At 44.5% G+C, this 18,685-nt stretch overlaps 1 protein-coding gene across 1 annotated transcript in view; it reads right to left on the bottom strand.

The window, feature by feature from the left end:
• Nucleotides 1–4,233: 4,233 nt before the first annotated feature.
• dnmt3ab (DNA (cytosine-5-)-methyltransferase 3 alpha b) overlaps nt 4,234–18,685 on the bottom strand; it is a 61,074-nt gene continuing 46,622 nt past the window's right edge. Inside the window, exons 10-23 of the mRNA XM_056295268.1 lie at nt 18,114–18,270; nt 16,581–16,727; nt 15,129–15,173; nt 14,713–14,792; nt 14,397–14,509; nt 13,823–14,006; nt 13,636–13,720; nt 12,465–12,610; nt 11,852–11,942; nt 11,399–11,547; nt 10,083–10,183; nt 9,729–9,798; nt 8,831–8,949; nt 4,234–8,029 (exon numbers count right to left, since the gene is read on the bottom strand). Coding sequence (XP_056151243.1) covers nt 7,888–8,029; nt 8,831–8,949; nt 9,729–9,798; nt 10,083–10,183; nt 11,399–11,547; nt 11,852–11,942; nt 12,465–12,610; nt 13,636–13,720; nt 13,823–14,006; nt 14,397–14,509; nt 14,713–14,792; nt 15,129–15,173; nt 16,581–16,727; nt 18,114–18,270 — 1,629 coding nt within the window. The 3' untranslated portion in view covers nt 4,234–7,887. The remainder of the gene's footprint in view (nt 8,030–8,830; nt 8,950–9,728; nt 9,799–10,082; nt 10,184–11,398; nt 11,548–11,851; nt 11,943–12,464; nt 12,611–13,635; nt 13,721–13,822; nt 14,007–14,396; nt 14,510–14,712; nt 14,793–15,128; nt 15,174–16,580; nt 16,728–18,113; nt 18,271–18,685) is intronic.

Here is an 18,685-nt window from a genome sequence, read left to right as displayed (position 1 = left end):
GAGAGAATGGTCAGTGACTTTGTTCTGTGCTTGGCATGGCCTTCAGTCAAGCTGCGAGTGACATCAGCTGTGAGACTGAATAGGCTGTGTCAGTCACGGCCTGTGACCCATCATCCCGGCAGTGCCATGATGTAATTAAACTGGTGGGTAAACCTATGATTCCTTGTAACCGGATCACAGCATGATCGTCGATGCAAAAAAAAAAAAGTTTTCTGAATATAGTGCTGATGTGTTCAGTTTTCCAGTTGAATTCAGTTTCATGTGACTTGCGTTACCAGGATTATTACTCACTATGATGTAAAATACTGTGGGGTTACACAGTCAATTGCTAGTTTGAGGATTCAGGCAAAACCTGGGTGATAAATCAAAGATGGATTGGTTGAGATTTGGGGTGTATTTACCATGCACTACATCCCTGTCAGTAGACTAGCCTCTACTCTGTTTACTCTGCTGAATTTAGACAAATTCAGCGAGAATCACTGACAGGAATCCGTAAAAGATTATTTTCTTCAATTCAATGAACATTCTCCCCATTTTGAATTACCGATAGAGATTAATAATTCATTAATAGCATATAATCTAAAGATAGCGTTCATCCCTCCCTTTCTTCGGTGCTTAAGCGGTGTGTGTGTGCGCGCGCGCGTGTAAGAGAGACAGGTTGTGTGTGCATGTGTGTGTGAGAGAGAGAGAGGTTGTGTGTGCATGTGTGTGTGTGTGAGAGAGAGAGAGAGCGAGAGCGAGAGAGAGAGAGGTTGTGCATGCATGTGTGTGTGTGTGTGTGTGTGTGTGTGAGAGAGAGAGAGAGAGAGAGAGAGAGAGAGAGAGAGAGAGAGAGGTTGAGTGCATGTGTGAGTAAGAGCACCAGAGTTTGTGTGCATGTGTGTGTGAGAGAGAGGTTGTGTGTGCATGTGTGTGTGTGTGAGAGAGAGGTTGTGTGTGCATGTGTGTGAGAGAGACAGACAGACAGACAGAGGTTGTGCGTGTATGTGTGTGAGAGGGCGAGAGAGAGGTTGTGTGTGTGTGTGTGTGTGTTTGTTTGTGTGTGTGTGTGTGTGTGTGAACGAGAGAGGGAGATGTGGTGTGTATGTGTGTGTGTGTGTGTGAGAGAGAGACAAGAGAGAGAGAGAGAGAGAGAGAGAGAGAGAGAGAGAGAGAGAGAGAGAGAGAGAGAGAGAGAGATGTGTGTGCATGTGTGTGTGTGAGAGAGAGAGAAAGAGGTGTGTGTGGTGTGTGAGTGAACGAGAGAGGGAGAGGTTGTGTGTGTGTGTGTGTGTGTGAGAGAGAGAGAGAGAGAGAGAGAGAGAGAGAGAGAGAGAGAGAGAGAGAGAGAGAGAGAGATGTTTGTGCATGTGTGTGTGAGAGAGACAGGTTGTGTGTGTGTGTGTGTGTGTGTGAGAGAGAGAGAGAGAGAGAGAGAGAGAGAGAGAGAGAGAGAGAGAGAGAGAGCGGTTGTGTGTGCATGTGTGTGTGAGAGAGACAGGTTGTGTGTGTATGTGTGTGTGTGAGAGAGAGAGAGAGAGAGAGAGAGAGAGAGAGAGAGAGAGAGAGAGAGAGAGAGAGAGAGAGAGAGAGAGAGAGAGAGAGAGAGAGAGAGAGAGAGAGAGAGAGGTTGTGTGTGCATGTTGCCTGCTGGCGTGGGTGTGAATGGTGTGTACGTGTGAGGGTGCGGCAACTTTACCGCATGGCATGGGCTCCTCCACAGATCCAGATTTGGATCATGATAAATCTACAAGATGGCTAACGGGCTTGTTAATACACATGTAGATATACTAATAGGTTACATACAAGAGGGGGGAAATCGATGTTCAGCTGCATTTCCGGAAATTTTCCACAAAAAAACAAAAACAAAGCCACAGGCTTTCGCTTGTTAACCATATTGAAACCTGAAGAACGGTTATTCAAGTTAAACACGTATGCGAATCACTCAAGTTAAACAACGCCATATTCAGTTAGTCTATGGATCGATTGAAATGATCCCAATTTCTTTTAATTCAATAAACACGGGGGGTATAAAACCATCAAGTGGTCGTTTTCGGTTTCAGGTGTCAGAGCAGCTTGTAGTTATCGCACCATCTTGGTGCTCCGCTTCTCCTCCGGCACGCTGCTCAGCATTCATACAGGAAGCCATGAAACGGTGACACTTGCACTTGTGCCACTTGACACAAAGAAAGCGGCGTCCACCCGGCGTGATAGGCTGCACAACATTCATTACCGACCTAGAAACCGTGGTCCCAAATCTCCAGTCTCTGCTAGTCCCTCCCTCCTCCGTGATAAAGACCGGCTGCTGTCTATTATGGCAACGAGTCGACAGATCACAAGTGTGAATGAAGCACACCTTGCGTTCTAGTGTAGCCCGTATCTTTCTTTTTAATATATATATATATTGGACTTGGAGGGATCAATGGCCAGAGAACAGCAGGTTACCTACCCATCAGGAGGCTGGGGTGGCCACCCAGACAAAGTACCCTGATAAATAAAGCATCGCTGCACCCGAAAGAGGGCTTATCTACCTTGCACACAAAAAAAAGTTACCCCTGTGTAACCCTTCATACATGTAGTTACAGGACAATAACGGTGCGCCCCACGTACCTCTCCTATGGGGCCTACTTCTCTGGACGTCTCCCGACGGTCCCTTCCTGACCGACACAGTACGTATGCAATGAGACCCGCGTACGGACACTTCCAAGCTGATACGCCTTCTGGAGAGCAGCCGGCCGACCGCTGCATCCGAGCTGCGCAACGGCGAGATCCAATCAACGGCGGCGAACGGAGGCTCGGTCGCCGCTGAAACCAATTGCTTTGGACGTAGGGCGTGTCCACTCAGGAGAAGCCTGGAGAGAAAGGATGCCGAGAGAGGGAGAGCGTCTCCGTGTACACATTCTCTCGCAAACCACCTGACCCAGCGTTTGCCCAAAATCCGCAGCCGTCCGAAACCGGGACCGTGCGGCTGTCTGGGAACGCCCCGACGCTCGTCCCTCGATGACGTTGCCGAGCGTCCACGACCCAAGCCAAGCCCGGGTTTTGACACGGTCCCCGTTTTGTGACGGTCGCACGTTTTGGTTTCACCTGCCGACACACAACTCTACATACGCGAGTCAAATGTCGCGCAGTAGCGACGGCAGCTACAGTCCCATAAGTTAAATTTAGGGTTGGAGAGTTAAACGGTGGTTAAGTTTGGAGTTAATTTCAGGGAGGGTTAAGGCTAGGTAGTGATTAAGGATGCTCCACGGCGTAGCCTCTTCCAGTCACGTGGTTTCAGAGAGAATGTCTACGGACGCTCCGGAGAGGAGGTGCCGCTAACGAGACGTGCGCGTGCACGGTGACACGGGGAAGAAGAGCCATGACAGATTATCACAGCGCAGCGTAGCGGGCATGACAGGTTGTTATGATGTAGTTTTGACACGATTTAACGGCTCGATCATTGCTATAGTGTTAAGCTCTTCGATATACAAATATTGTGGTCTCCATTGTGTGGATTCGACGTTCAAAAAATTGCCACGGAGAAACAACAAACCACAAAACGACCCTAGATGACTTATCAGTCAGTCAAGCGGCATAACATTAATACCAGAAATAATTGCTAGGGAAGTATTGGAAAGTGTCTAAATCGCAGAAATCCATCGAGCACCCTCTCGTGTGTAATCGAATGGCTCGGTTCTATGGGCAGCTCCATTGCAGGTCTTGGACCAGACGTGCTGCAGGGCAACACTCTCTCAAGAAACATGCGAGGCTGACAAGTCCCCTTGTTCAAGAGAACAAAAGGGCGAGGGTACACCAGATTATTTTCGCAATTCACTATCAGTTTAACGCAAAATGAGGAGATAAATATCTTCGTTAATGCTATTGGTTCTTACCCTTCTAATGTAATTACTGTCTTGGATATGGCTGTCAAGAGGTGCAGCTCAATTGCATAGCTAGGAGATGCACAACATGGAAACCTTATCAGAGGACGCTTTTATCGCGAACACCTTTTGGTAGCCTACCGTCAGGGCATTCAAATTTAGTGAGAATGACACCCCCCCTCCTCCTCCCCAGTGGGAGGTAACACAACAGCCCATGGCAGTGTTAAATAAAGCCTTGCTGCACCATATCACGCTGCAGAGGACCGCCACTACAGGCCTAGCTGGGAATTTGTGTAAGTACATCCACAGGGTCTGGTGTGCCTTAGTAGATGAAAATAAAGAATAACAGCAGCTAAGATGTTTTTTTTTTGTTTTTTTTTTTTTGCACAAAAACAATACATTTATTCAAGTGTTCTCCAGCACAAGTACATAAGGAGCCTTTATCTTCTCTCTTAACACTAAACATAAGTATGGGGTATAAAGTGGAGAATGACTGCTACATTTGCTGTAAGGACTGGTCTTGAGGAGGGCATATAGGCCATAAACAGTTATGACAGCATAGGAAGTCACACAGTATCACCGAATATAGAGTCGACCTGCCTTGACCAGTGAAATGTAATTAGGTTGCTATTAAAAAAAACAAACAAAAAAACAAAAAACAAATATGCATCAATTTAAAAAAAACACTCTGAGAACAGACATATGGGATATTACGGCATTGGAATGTAGGATTAAGAAACAATGCGTACTTAAGCATACAATATGCTACAGTGAACGTTATTACGGATTTTTTTTCTCGTTATGAGTACATGATTTTCCCACAGATAAGCACCAACTACAGCAATCTCTAGTCTAAAACAATATAGGAAACCTTTCATTATTTGTCATCATGTTTTTTTTGTCTTTTTTTTCCAAGTACAAAGTTAAAATGCCTTTGTTAATATATTTATATGAGTGAAATAATAGTGCTTTTCCATTACTACAAGGAACTTAAAAACAGTCATTGTCAAGACAAGTTTATTTCTCTTCCAATCAAATATACTTTCCTCGATTAGATAAAATGTTTAGCACCATCAGAAACACCTACGATCCCTCTTTTTTTCCAAAGTCTTACAAAAGGAAACAAAGGCAAAAACAACACCGTCGTAGGGCTGCGCAGTGACGTTCACACCGTTCCTCTTAAAGCTGTCCTCAGTCTACATCACGTGACATGTTCATCCGGACGCGCGCGCGCGCACGCGCACAAACACACACGCACGCACACACGTATGCACGCACACGTACAGACACACGTATGTACATGCACGCACGCACGCACACACTAAAAAAAACCTTTAAACAAACAAAAAAAGTACTAAAAAGTAGACTTGGAGTCTCCCTACATCTAACGCTCAAAGCATGTTTTGAATCAAATTGTCACTTGATTTTATTTTGAATCTAAGATTTTCTAATTTGATGATATATATATATTAGCCAAGAATTGTATTTGTACATCTCATACTTAAAAAAAAAAAGAGGAAAAAAAACAAAAACAAAAAAAAACAAGGAAAACCAGCAACAGGAAAACTCTATGTACAACATGTACAGACATGGTAGGATGTAAATGGGAAGGAGCAAATAATCTGGTGGGAACGTCACAAAGCACGAGGGTCTATGTGGACTGACATGATGGCAATAAGGTCACTTAAGAACTTAATTACATTATGACATTAATTCCGTTTAAAAAAAAATCACGTTATTTGTGAATCCTTTCATGTTATTTGTCCGCTGCTGTGTCAGTATTTCCCCCCCCAATTACCCCACTCTTCCGAGCCATCCCAGTCGCTGCTCCACCCCTTCTGCCGATCCGGGGGGGGGGGCTGTAGACTACCACATGCCTCCTTCGATACATGTGGAGTCGCCAGCGGCTTATTTTCACCTGACAGTGAGGAGTTTCACCAGGGGGACGTAACGTGTGAGAGGATCACGTTATTCCCCCCCCCGAACAGGTGCCCCGACCGACCAGAGGAGGCGCTAGTGCAGCGACCAGGACACATACCCACATCTGGCTTCCCACCCGCAGACACGGCCAATTGTGTCTGTAGGGACGCCCGACCAAGCCGGAGGTAACATGGGGATTCGAACTGACGACCCCTGTGTTGGTAGGCAGCAGAATAGACTGCTACGCTACCCGGACGCCCTGCTGTGTCAGTACTGAGTTCTGACAAACCGCCACCTAAATCCTCCACGTCTAGAAATTAGCAATAGAATTTAACATTATCGTGAAACATAACATAAATTCGGATCAGTCCGTAAATTTGTCTGTGTGACTACTCGGGCAAAGTTAAAGGGGGAGGGGGGGTGGGTACAAATTGTGTCTTTCACAGGTGGACAAAATATCATACAACAAAACATGACATATATTCTTAACTCTGCCCTAAATTGTACAATCTTAATAGAGACATTCTTAAAATCTGTGGAGTAACAAACCGTGTCACCGCTTCCCAACAGAGGACAGTAGGACTGATGGAGGCGAGAGAACGGAGGGTCGACAAGGTTCACACCGTCTACCTGTACAGCGAGTCAAACACACGGGCTTCACACAGCACAATCCATCCTTCCACTTCTATTGGCACAGCCCTACTGTATACAAAACGTATTACACGAGGGTAGATCAGTTCACATCATAAAGCAAAAAAAAAAAAAAAAACAATTTCACAAGAACCAAGTTTTTTTTCTTTTTTCCAAAATATCAAGAAAAAAAGTAAGTTATACATATAAAAGTGCTTTATAATGTTGGTAAAACAGCACAAAATTGCTATAAAAAGGTAGAAGAACTTTGTGAAGCCGCACCATGTTGTTGAGGATATGCACCTGACAGTTTTGTTTGTTTGTTTTTTTTTTAAATTTTTTTTTCTTGTCTAGTTCGCGGAGGTGGGGAGGGAGGAGGTTTGACCCGGATTCGGAAACGCCCGGTCGACCTCCAAACGGCCACCACGCTTACTAACTATTGTACAGTAATGTTGGTCCGGATGAAACTAGAAAAAAGTAGTTCATCGCGGACACGACGGAAAACATCACTTCCCATGTGGCTAGCTTAATTTTCTGTTTGTGCAGACGCAGGCGGCGGGGCCTAAGTGTAGAAAAGCTGAGCGGTTGAATAAGCACCAGTAGTCTGTTAAAACCAGAAAACAAAACTCAAAAATAAAAGCTGTAAAACTGGTAAAAGAGGATATAGGCCCTGTTTTGCAGTCGGAGTTGCTTTTTCTCTCGGAAGTCGACGGGACAGCGCGTCATCAAAATAAAATTTGCGGAGACGTCGATTTTCCCGAGCAAATGTCTGGGTGTCTCTTTCGTAAGCTGCGGATGCCACATGGGCTATGATGTTTCCCATCACCGCGGAGCACCATGGTATTGTAACCATATTACAGTAGTAGTACCTTTTATTACCTTCAGTTGTGTTTAGAACCTGTAAACAAAGAGGTATATGTGATCTGGTGTTTTTTTTTTTTTTTTTGGATTCTCAGAGACACTGGCTCTCTCGACACTGAGGAAAATCGAATTTTTCTTTTTTTTTTCTTTTTTTTTCTCATCACATCTCGGTGAGGCTCAGTAGCTGTTGGTGGGAATCGTAGCCCGCCCCCTTCAAAACAGCCGAATTGTTTGATGTGTACGTATAACTTCGCTGGAAAACACTCGGTATCTGTCGGGTGTCTGCCATGACGGCGTTGTGTCTTTAGAAAATCCCACGGACAACACTTTCCTTGCTCAGTGTCTTGAGAAGAAAGCACAGTCTCAAGTATAGCTTGCACAAATAAATCAATTCCAAAAAAAAAAAAGAAAAATAAAAAATACCGAATAACACTGCTAAAAGGTAAAATGACATATCAAAATTAAATAGAATAAGAATTACATTTTTCAAATACAAGAAATAATGTGAAATTTCTGTGTCGATGTTTCGCTTGCAAATTATACAAGAGTAGAATTTGAGCACCGAAGGCTCCCGTTTATAGTCACGACGCACAGTTGCGGTTCCTAACTGCCTCCGAACGGGTGTCGTCGTCGCTCAGACACAGGCGAAGTAATCTTTGAGTGGTGCGAACAGGTGGCGGATAACTGGGACGCTCCATGACCTTCCCAGCAGCCTCTGCCTCGCCAGTCGGCTCATGTTGGACACATCTGTATAGTGGACAGGGAAGCCAAAGACCCTGCCGGGGGCAAGGAGGCGGATGAGGGCAAACCAAGGGGGACGAGCAGACCGGAGGACACAGCAGACAGACACAGAGACAGACAGTCAGAGACATAGAGAGAGACACACAGAGAGAGACACACAGACAGTAAGAGAGAGAGACAGACAGACAGGCAGTCAGTCAGAGACCGTAGAGAGAGACAGAGAGAGAGAGATGGACAGACAGTCAGACATAGAGAGAGAGAGTGAGAGAGAGAGAGACAGTCACACAGACGGACAGAGACAGACAGACAGACAGACAGACAGACAGACACAGTCAGAGACAGAGAGACACAGAGAGAGAGATGGGCAGTCAGACAGACAGAGACAGACAGGCAGATACAGTCAGAGACATAGACAGAGAGAGACACACACACACACAGTCAGAGACATAGACAGAGAGACAGGCAGATAGACAGAGACATAGCCAAAGAGACAGACAGAGAGTCACACAGACAGTCAGTCAGACAGCCAAAGATTGACAGACAGACAGACAGACAGATGGATGGACAAACAGACAGACAGATACAGTCAGAGACAAAGACAGACAGATATACAGACACACAGATGGACAGACAGACAGACAGTCAGAGACAGACAGATGGACAGATAGACAGAGACATAGACAGAGAGACAGACAAACAGGCAGATGGACAGACAGACAGAGACATAGACCAAAAAAAAAGTGGAATCAGAGGTGATATGAGAAGACATTCTTGAGATTTCTGAACTGAAAGGATGAACAAAGAGGAGCCAAGGGTCGATCTTTGGCTCTCTGTACCTCTCCATCTCAGTGCACCAGAGTATGTCTTCCTTCTCGTTCATGAAGACTGGGAAGTGCTGGTCCTTCCCCTGCTTTATGGAGTTGGACCTGGTGGTGATGGTCCTCACCTTATCGAACTGTGGGCAAATAAAGGGGAATCATTAACACGTGGACGCAAAGTGAGAGGCTTGTTGATGGTGGATTCGGGTTTCCTACTGTTTTTAGAGAATCACATTTGAGAACTTTTCAAGGATATTTTCCATGACTTTGGCTTGCATATACATAATAGCCATAGCTCACAGAAGGTCATATTATTCAGTATTAACTGTCAGTCTCTAATTTATAGATGGTCACTACAGTAATGTGTAATCTCCGCAACAAAAACATACAGCTTTAAATTAAGCCATCTCTGCTAAGAATTACACTAAATATATACCATTTCAGTGGCTAAAAATAGTTTTGTCACCCATCTTTACAAATTTCCATGACATCTTTACAAATTTCCATGACATCAATGATATTTCCAGGACATTTGGTCAATTTTATAATTTTCCAGGCATTTTCCATGATGAGAAAACTATTATAAATTTCCAGGTTTTCCAGGACACATGGGAACTCTGGCATGCCTTTATTTTTAGCTAGCTAGCAACAAAATACCACTTCTTTTTCATATTGTCTTCATATTGTTTTACACCATTAGTCACAAGGCAATACTGTAAAAACTTAAATTTCCTAGTGTCATTCCTTTCCATTTTAGCGTTTTTCAACGAGTGAAGATAAAAATAGGCGGCATAAGGAACGTCCCTGGTATCTCCAGCTTCAATGAGACTCTAGTTTTATTCTATATTTGGTAAGGTGATGCAGATATTTTTGTTACATATCTTGTTTGGTCAGAACGTGGGAACAAGGCGAATACCTTTGCTGTTCTGCCATGTTCCAAACAGTCCTGGAGGTCCAGCCTGTCGGTGCACATGGCAGTCAGAGGCCTAGCAGAGAAAATCATATGGGGAAAAACAAATGAATTAACACTAAATAGAGACTGAGAGGAGATTCTGATTCTCATTTAATTCAAGCAAATATAATAATTTTATCACAGTATCAAAATTTGAAGGGATTTTTCCATCACTTTCATCATTTTCCTCAAACTGTACAACAGAACAGGACACAATCAGAATGTGTTTTCAGACTAAGTTTATCTATCTTTCTATCTGTCTGTTAATTGGTTGGCTGTTTTTTTCATTGCCTATGTCACAGACTCCTGCTTCCTCACCATTTTCCCACCAACCTGTTCATGCCAGGAAGGTTACCCCAGAAGTAGCGAGCACGGTGGGCAGCCGAGACTTCCTTGGCATCGATCATCACTGGGTTGCACTGATCAAAAGGTTGGGAGAAGAGAGACACTCGTCTTTTAGGCAAAAGCAAGAGACTATAAAATGCTACGGTATTAGTACAGTACAGGACAAGTCTAGCCTCATGCAGTATAGCATACTATAATGTGGTGAAGTGTAGTATAGTGTAGTGCTGAGTAATAAAGTGTGGTAAAGTATTGTGTAATGTAGCATTTTATGGTAGGGTGTAGTGTTGTATAGAGTAACACGGCATGAAATATGGCACAGGATTCTATCATAATGAGTGATTGCCTGGATTGACAAATTTAAAAAAAATTATATACAAAAGTAAAGATAAGCAGCAAAGATCTGCGATACTCTCTACTGGAGATCACAAGACACATCATTTCAATTTGAAACCATCTATTAAAACACAATACATCCAACAAGCAGCCCTGCGACCCTGAGAGAAGGCTAAGCGGTTTGGATAATGGATGGATGGATGGACATCCAACAGGTTTATTACTGATGTGGTTATTTCCTCTATGAATGAACTACGATCTACTATGGTACAGAGATCTTATTTATCTAGGGCTGTGAGGTATGAGGACCACCCCCCCCCTTTTTCTCTCCAATTGTACTTGGCCAATTACCCCACTCTTCTGAGCCGTCCCAGTCACTGCTCCACCCCTTCTGCTGATCCGGGGAGGGCTGCAGACTACCACATGTCTCCTCTGATACATGTAGAGTCGCCAGCCACTTCTTTTCACCTGACAGTGAGGAGTTTCGCCAAGGGGACGTAGCGTGTGGGAGGATCACGCTATTCCCCCCAGTTCCCCCTCCCCCCCAAACAGGCGCCCCGACCGACCAGAGGAGGCGCTAGTGCAGTGACCAGGACACATACCCATATCCGGCTTCCCACCCGCAGACACGGCCAATTGTGTCTTTAGGGACGCCTGACCAAGCCGGAGGTAACACAGGGATTCAAACAGGCAATCCCTGTGTTGGTAGGCAACAGAATAGACCGCTACACTACCCGGCTGCCCTGAGGACCATTTTCTAGATCAAGAGGTCTCCAGGTCAGACTGTAAAACTCTTGGTCACATTCACATAGCTCATATTACCCAAAACTAGAAACAATACATTACTACCACAAGAGGGTAGTCATAGTCCAGGAATCTATCTGACACCGTTTCAAGAGCTGCTCACACCCATGTCAACACTAGGGAGTATTATTACAACCAGCGGAGAGGCTGACCTCTAAAAATCGAGATATGTCCCTTTTGTCACTGACGCCCATGGCGACCACATTTTCGAAGAGCCAGAAGAAGGGCCGGTCGTCTCCTTCCTTGGGCCGAGCCTCGTGAAGAAGCCTGTAAAACTCAAAGAACAGGCGGCCGGTGCCCTCTACAGGACAGAGAGAGTCAATTCACACGGTGGAAGAAGGCAAGAGGAGGGTAGTCAGGCCTGCAGAGCAGGAAGTCTAACCACAACAGCTTTGTTGACAACACCGCGTTTTTAACACAGCGTAAAGCACTCACAAAGGCCCAACTTGAGTCATGACATTCTCGATAAAAGGTTATATGAGCGAAGTTCGTCACATGCTGATGTTCATGTCTTCAGGAAATTCAAGTTAATAAAAATTAAGGGCAACACTGTAAGGTGCATTACGCATAAATACATTCACAAAAGATGATATATAAAGGCTCACCATAAAGGCCTTTCCTAGCAGGGTTGACAATGGAGAGGTCGTTGCATGGGCTTCCACCTATAACGAGGTCAAATGGGCCCCACTCGTGTATCTGCACAGACCCAAGCAAATGAGTTGAAAACAGAAAGAAAGAGACAAAAATCAATCAATATATAGAGTGAATAGGAGAGTAAAGCTAGGTTAAAAACAGCAATGAATGTAATGAAGTTTATTCACCTTACACTTGCATGACATGCAACAGGATATGATCGAGCGTTGCTACCCCCTCCCCCTTGACAGCTATCACTGGGGTGCCCTTTAGCATGGTATATGACCTAGATTTCTGGTGGAACTGCTCAGTGACTAACAATAAAAGGTGAGTTGTACTTTGCGGGTGCAAGATGTGAATGTGTCAAATTGTGTGAATGAAGTGGGCTTCACTCTGAAAGCATACTCTGCAAACCACTTAGTCTCAGCCGTTATAGTTCCTGGGTTTGAATCTAGCCCAAGACCTATGTTGCAAACCATCTCCCCTCTTAATCTTTTTTTCCTCTCATGCTTTACAATCCCGCCAAAATTAAACAGAATCCCCCCTCCCCATAAAAAGACCAAAAGAACAAATAACTAAACTCACATGTTTGCGTGTGACGTTCCTCACATCACCAACATACATGATCCGACCCTGGTGCCGTACAATACCCACAGTGATGGAGTCTTCACACACTTCGGACGCCACGTAGCGGTCCACCTGGATGCCCAGTTCTTTCAGCACCAGCAGCCCTGCACAGAACGGGGTCAAAGGTCAAACGGACCATGGAGGGCAGACAGAAACTTCAAGGTTATAATATATACATCATGGACCATATCTGAAAAAGCGGAGAAGTCCCTGACCAAACTGCTAATTCCACAAAATTACTGTCATATAACGATGCAAACTGAAGTTCAGAAGACGCATGTATAGTTCTACCACTGATGTACTTTTTTTTTAATCCCCCTTTTTCTCCCCAGTTGTATCTGGCCAATCACCCCACTCTTCCGAGCCATCCCGATCACTGCTCCACCCCCTCTGCCGTTCCGGGAGGGCTGCAGACTACCACATATCTCCTCTGATACATGTGGAGTCGCCAGCCGCTTCTTGTCACCTGACAGTGAGGAGTTTCACCGGGGGGACGTAGTGCGTGGGAGGACCATGCTATTCCCCCCAGTTCCCCCTCCCTCCTCCGAACAGACGCTCCAACCGACCAGAGGAGGCGCTAGTGCAGCAACCAGGACACATACCCACATCCGGCTTCCCACCCACAGACATGGCCAATTGTGTCTGTAGGGATGCCCGACCCAGCCGGAGGTAATACGAGGATTCGAACTGGTGATCCCCATGTTGTTCAGTAAGGGAATAGACCGCTATGCAACCCGAACGCTCACCACTGATGTACTTTTAATAATCATTAATACAAGAGAGTTGAGAATTTCGACATTGAGAATTTTTTCAAGAAAATACTCATTTATGATACTATGAACTAAAAAAGGATTTGCAATCTATCCATCCATCCACTGGAACTCCATTGACCCACTAAACTGCACATCGTCAATACCTGCACTACTGCCTTTCTGTCCCTGTGTGGTATGGAATCATGCTGGGTGTTTGTGCTCTGTCCCACTGCACACAGTGTTATAGCGTGTTCAGGGAGTATATGGGGTAGTTTGGTGTAACCTAATACAAGCAGAGACTGGGGGACTACAGTTGGGGACATTTATGAATGGTTTTGTGTTGAAGGGGGTAAAGGGGACTCCAATTCCCATCTGACCTGTTGCGATGCCATCAAATAGCGACAGGACACGAATAGGTTTCCTCTTCTCCACCATGACCGGGGGGTACAACTTTGGTGGCTCCTGCAAATCGAGACCAGAGTGGGATGGGGATTTTGGTCAGACATACATGGCAAAAACCGATGGTGTATGAGGTAGTCGTTGAAGTGCGCCATGTGAACTCACAAAATCTTGGTCGTGATTGTTAGCAAAGAAGTGCTGGAGACGGCAGGGCCAGTCGGTGCGTCGCTCCAGCAGGCCAAAAACGCCCTTTTGGCCACACATGTAGCAGTTCCATGGGTCTTCTTTTATGGCTGCATGGGCTGCGCCTGGCCCCACCAGGAGGTCAACGCACTCCACACAAAAACACCTGACCACAGACAGGGTGGGTTTATTAGTGCACTTAATTCAGCTAGAGACGGCCTGCCAGATAAACAGCAGGACAGCAAGGCGGTTAGCAAGTCAGCCTTCCAGAAAACCAGGCAGCCAACAAGCACGCCAGCCACACAAACAGCCTGCCAGTTAGACAGGTTGAAAGACAGAAATATAGGTAGACAGACAGACAAAATAGACCGACAGGTAGATAGATAAGATTGACAGACAGACAGAATGGTATTTGTTTAACCCCCATCTAAACACTGCTGTTTTAATGCACAGCTGCCTACTGCAACACACATATTACCTATCCACAAAATGAATAATTGCTATAAAAGAAATCTGTATCATAAAAAAAAAAATACTGTGACAACAGAACCCTCACCGGCAACAGTTGTTGTTTCCACACATGAGGACCTCTCTCCCCCCACAGCAGATAGTGCAGTAGGACTGGTAGCCATCATCATCATACTGGTAGGCACATTCTAGGAAGCAGTTCTGCAATGAGGTGGCAGAAACTCAGAAGCGAGCAGTGTGTCACCAGCAGAAGCACATAGCATATCACAGTAGCTTGCACTTGAAACGTTTTTGCACTATGAGCTTCCAAAGTTAAATTTTTTTCTTCTTATCTGCAGTAGCTCCAGATGTGAAACAGAAACGAACTCCGACTTCATACTTTCACACCCTCCACCACAGCCTACCTTACAGCTCTGGCACATGCCCCCAGCAAACAGTGGATGTTCGAGTGAAACATTCAGACTTCCACAGGAGATGCAGATATCTGCAACAAGAATAATGGAACGCGTTAGTGTTTTACACTTATGGAGGCCGCAGAGGTGCTAGTTCTTCGCTGCCATTCAAGCAAAACTTCACCCTTTAGTAAAATGAGTCAAATAACTGTAGCTCAACTTTTACACTTTTTATAAGCAAGGCATGGCGAGTTGAAAAGATCATTAAAAATATTATTTCTCCTCTCAAACACATCTGAGTAACTGCTGCTTTGTTCATCAGCATCAAGGGCAAATGTAATCGAGCCGTCTATGTGCTTCTTGCCCTGGAAGACCCCACCCCCGGCATTTCTGGCAGCGAGAGCAGTCAAATTAGTGCAATCACTTACCCTCTATGCTACGGCACTTTTGTCTCACTTCATAAACAAGTCGCTCTGGAAGTAGGCAGACACAAAAATCAAACAAGAAATGGGGGGTTAGCACTTCCAGTTTGTCTGATTCTCTGAAATATTGGTGAAATTGGGTGTCTCTGCTTGTCCCTTGTAATCCACAGGTCACATGGGTAATATATCTGAGACAGCTTTGCCTGTGCAAGACAGTTAATGAGTCACTAGCAGGTCAGGTAAATTGGCAGGCCTTCCCTTAACTAAGACAATTATTTTTAGAATTCCCATGTTATTCCTTTGGTTGAGCAACTGTCTACAGCCGCAAAAAAGACAACACAGCATTAAAATCGCCCGGACAGCTAAGATGTGCCCCATAGATAATGTGTCTGAAAGGGTTGTGTGTACACAAATGCATGCAAAATTGCTATAACTTGCATCAAAGCACCAAAGCTAACAGTTAGCTAGTTAGCTATACATAGAATTGCATTTCTCAGATGAACAAAACACAATGAGACACATACTTCTTTTTTCTGGCACAGTTTGCAAAATATTGGAAGGCAAGTACAGAATACATTAATTTGTGCATCTAATTTGACTTACCAAGATCAAAATTAATTGTGGGAAAGGTAACTGAGTGTTTAATATCATGCATGTAGTGAGCAGGTACTAATGAGACATCCATTTAGAGACGGCATTTCTGATTGTGATATGAAGGAAGCAAGATCAGACAATTCAAGGGAAACGAGTAACTCTCCATCCACCTTCTTTTCCCTGTGATATTTCATTTTGATACATGAGCATTTATTTATTAACTTAGCAAACTCAAGACGGGCATTTTCCTCTTCGATCAGCAGTTTTAATGCCAGTGGGTTGAATTTCATTTTATAGCTGCTGTCACTCTTTTTTTTCTGCAAAGCTCTGAGGTTGAAAGCAGCCCAAAAAACCAAAATCCCTCATTCAACTATGGCTGCAATTATTCTTGAATGGTCATCACAGGTGGGAGTTTACCCTACTTGCAATCCCTCCAAGCGTAATCATAATTTTGAATTTTATTACATCATTACCAATGAATTGTAGAAGATAGTAAAGGTGATGGAGCGAGCACTTAGGGAGAAGTTCAGGTAATAAAGGCACATTTCACCAATCAGCATCATCAACACTACTCAGAATAAGGCATTTGTGTGTATAAAAAACATTAATGTCTTTCCACACACTCAGCCTCCTTTTCATTGTCTACGCATGGTTGCTCCTGACTTTGCGACAGCTGATGACATTATGCAATGAAGTGGGGTTCGCCCTTTAAATCTGCCATGCTAATGGCTTCTTGTCTATTTCCTACCTTTACCACCACTTACTCTGACATACAACTCCACTAAGCCCTCCCCAAGGAAAGAAATATAGGGTTCATGCCTCCTATTACCTCCTATAACCCCTGTAATAAACGAGGAACCTTACCTCTTGTCCTTTCGTCAACGATGTCCTTGACCTTGGGCTTCTCGGCTGTGCTTTTGCGAGACTTTTTGGCCGGGGGTGGTGTGTACGCTGCGGCCTCTGGCTCCACCCACATCTCCGGGTAAACCTCTTTGTATGGGTTACGCTCCTCTGGGGTGCACAGCAGAGCATGTGTGTAAGACAGTCAATATAGTAGTTAACACTACCGAATTAATGCAGTTGACTGCCTAATCGTTGTGAAAGTGTTCCTTTCTCCAAGCTGTTTTTCTCAAGTCGCACATGTTGCAATTGATTTTGTCAGTTAGTCAAATTAAGTGGCAATGAGGTGTAAGCGAGATAATACTTAAAGCAATTTTTGGCCAAGGAAAATGATAAACTTCCAGTGAGAGACAAGCAACATTTTTGTCAAAATCTTAATTTGCAACACACTATTTCAATGGAAGTGAAATAGCAAAACAAAGGCCTCGTCTGGAGTACAGCTTTGATCCAATAAAGGGCCTTGTGTACATCCTTACATTATGAGAGCCTTATAAGCAGAGTTCATGCACTCTTTCCATGACTTTCACATAACTTTCCACTTCATTTCAAGTCGCCACTGAAAAGGTGTTTTAACACCATGTATGACGTGAAAGTGAGTCTATATTTCAAATACTGTATATAAACTACTCTCAATAGTTTTTGCAAGCCATATTTTGCACTTATCTATTTGAAGCCACAAATTGTTGAAACTGCCCTGTATGCTGTCGACAAGACAGAGCTAACCGATATGAAAGCTAGCTAGCGGAGGCACATGTAAGCATACTGAGACAAACTTTTACAAGCACAGCCTCGACACAATGGTTCCAACCAACCTTAATACCCCCCCCCCCCCATTTTCTCCCCAATTGTACTTGGCCAATTACCCCACTCCCCCGAGCCGTCCCAGTCGCTGATCTGCCCCCTCTGCCGATCCGGGGAGGTCTGCAGACTACCACATGCCTCCTCCAATTACACGTGGAGTCGCCAGCCACTTCTTTTCACCTGACAGTGAGGAGTTTTGCCAGGGGGATGTAGCGCGTGGGAGGATCACACTATTTCCCCCAGTTCCCCCTCCCCGCCAAACAGGTGCCCCAACCAACCAGAGGAGGTGCTAGTGCAGCGACCAGGACACATGCTCACTGTCTGCGGCTTCCCACCCACAGACAGGGCAAATTGTGCCTGTAGGGACGCCCGACCAAGCTGGAGGTAACACGGGGATTCGAACTGGCGATCCCCGTTTTGGTCAGCAATGGAATAGACTGCTATGCTACCCGGATGCCCAACGTAAATTTTTTTAATTAGTCTATCAGTCTTTAACAGAGTTGATGCTGCTTTAGTCAGATTTCCATGACTTTGACAACTTTTATATTGTAAATTTCCATTACTCTTTTAGGGCCTGGGAATTGTATTTTCAAATTTACTGACTTTTCCAGGCTTTTCATGACTGTATGAACCCTGTATAAATCAGATTCAAAGTTGATTATCGTCAGTCATAAAATTTTCTTGATTTCCTCTTGCCTTCTGGTGGCTCTAAGCCCTTCGGTCCAGTGGGTTGGAATCCGGTCATGGCCCACTCGATCATCTGCTTGTTCTGCATCTCCACCGACTTGGAAGTGTCCGTCTCATCACTGTCTGGACAGGAAATGAGGACTTTGCCAGCTCTGCTGCTAGCCACCTAAGAACGAAGACATAAAAAATAGCTCATTTACAAAATGCTCTGTATTCATTCAAATAAATAAAAATGCTGAGGTTTATCCGATGTGGTAGAATCTGCTCCAAGATAGCACCATGAATGCCTGCCTAGGAGCGTTGTTCCTACCTGTTCACACCAGGTAAAATTCTTTGCATATGCAAACCTAACTGGCTAACAATATAAAAACATCAAACTAAATCTTAATTTATATTCAACATCTCTGTCATAATGAGGATCCAGTCTGATCCAGCCACTGAAAACAAATCTGTGGTTATGAAGACCAACAAGGATAAAAATGACCTTGAAAGGATTTGCGTAATTAATTGCACTCATCAATTATGCAATTCAAAATAATCACTGTCATTCTTTATCCTTATTTTAAGCTAATATATGCAGT

The sequence above is a fragment of the Lampris incognitus genome, chromosome 16, assembly GCF_029633865.1.
Source record: "Lampris incognitus isolate fLamInc1 chromosome 16, fLamInc1.hap2, whole genome shotgun sequence".
NCBI lineage: Eukaryota > Metazoa > Chordata > Actinopteri > Lampriformes > Lampridae > Lampris > Lampris incognitus.
The sequence above is the reverse complement of the archived record's forward strand: the minus strand, read 5'-3'. Positions and strand labels throughout refer to the sequence as shown.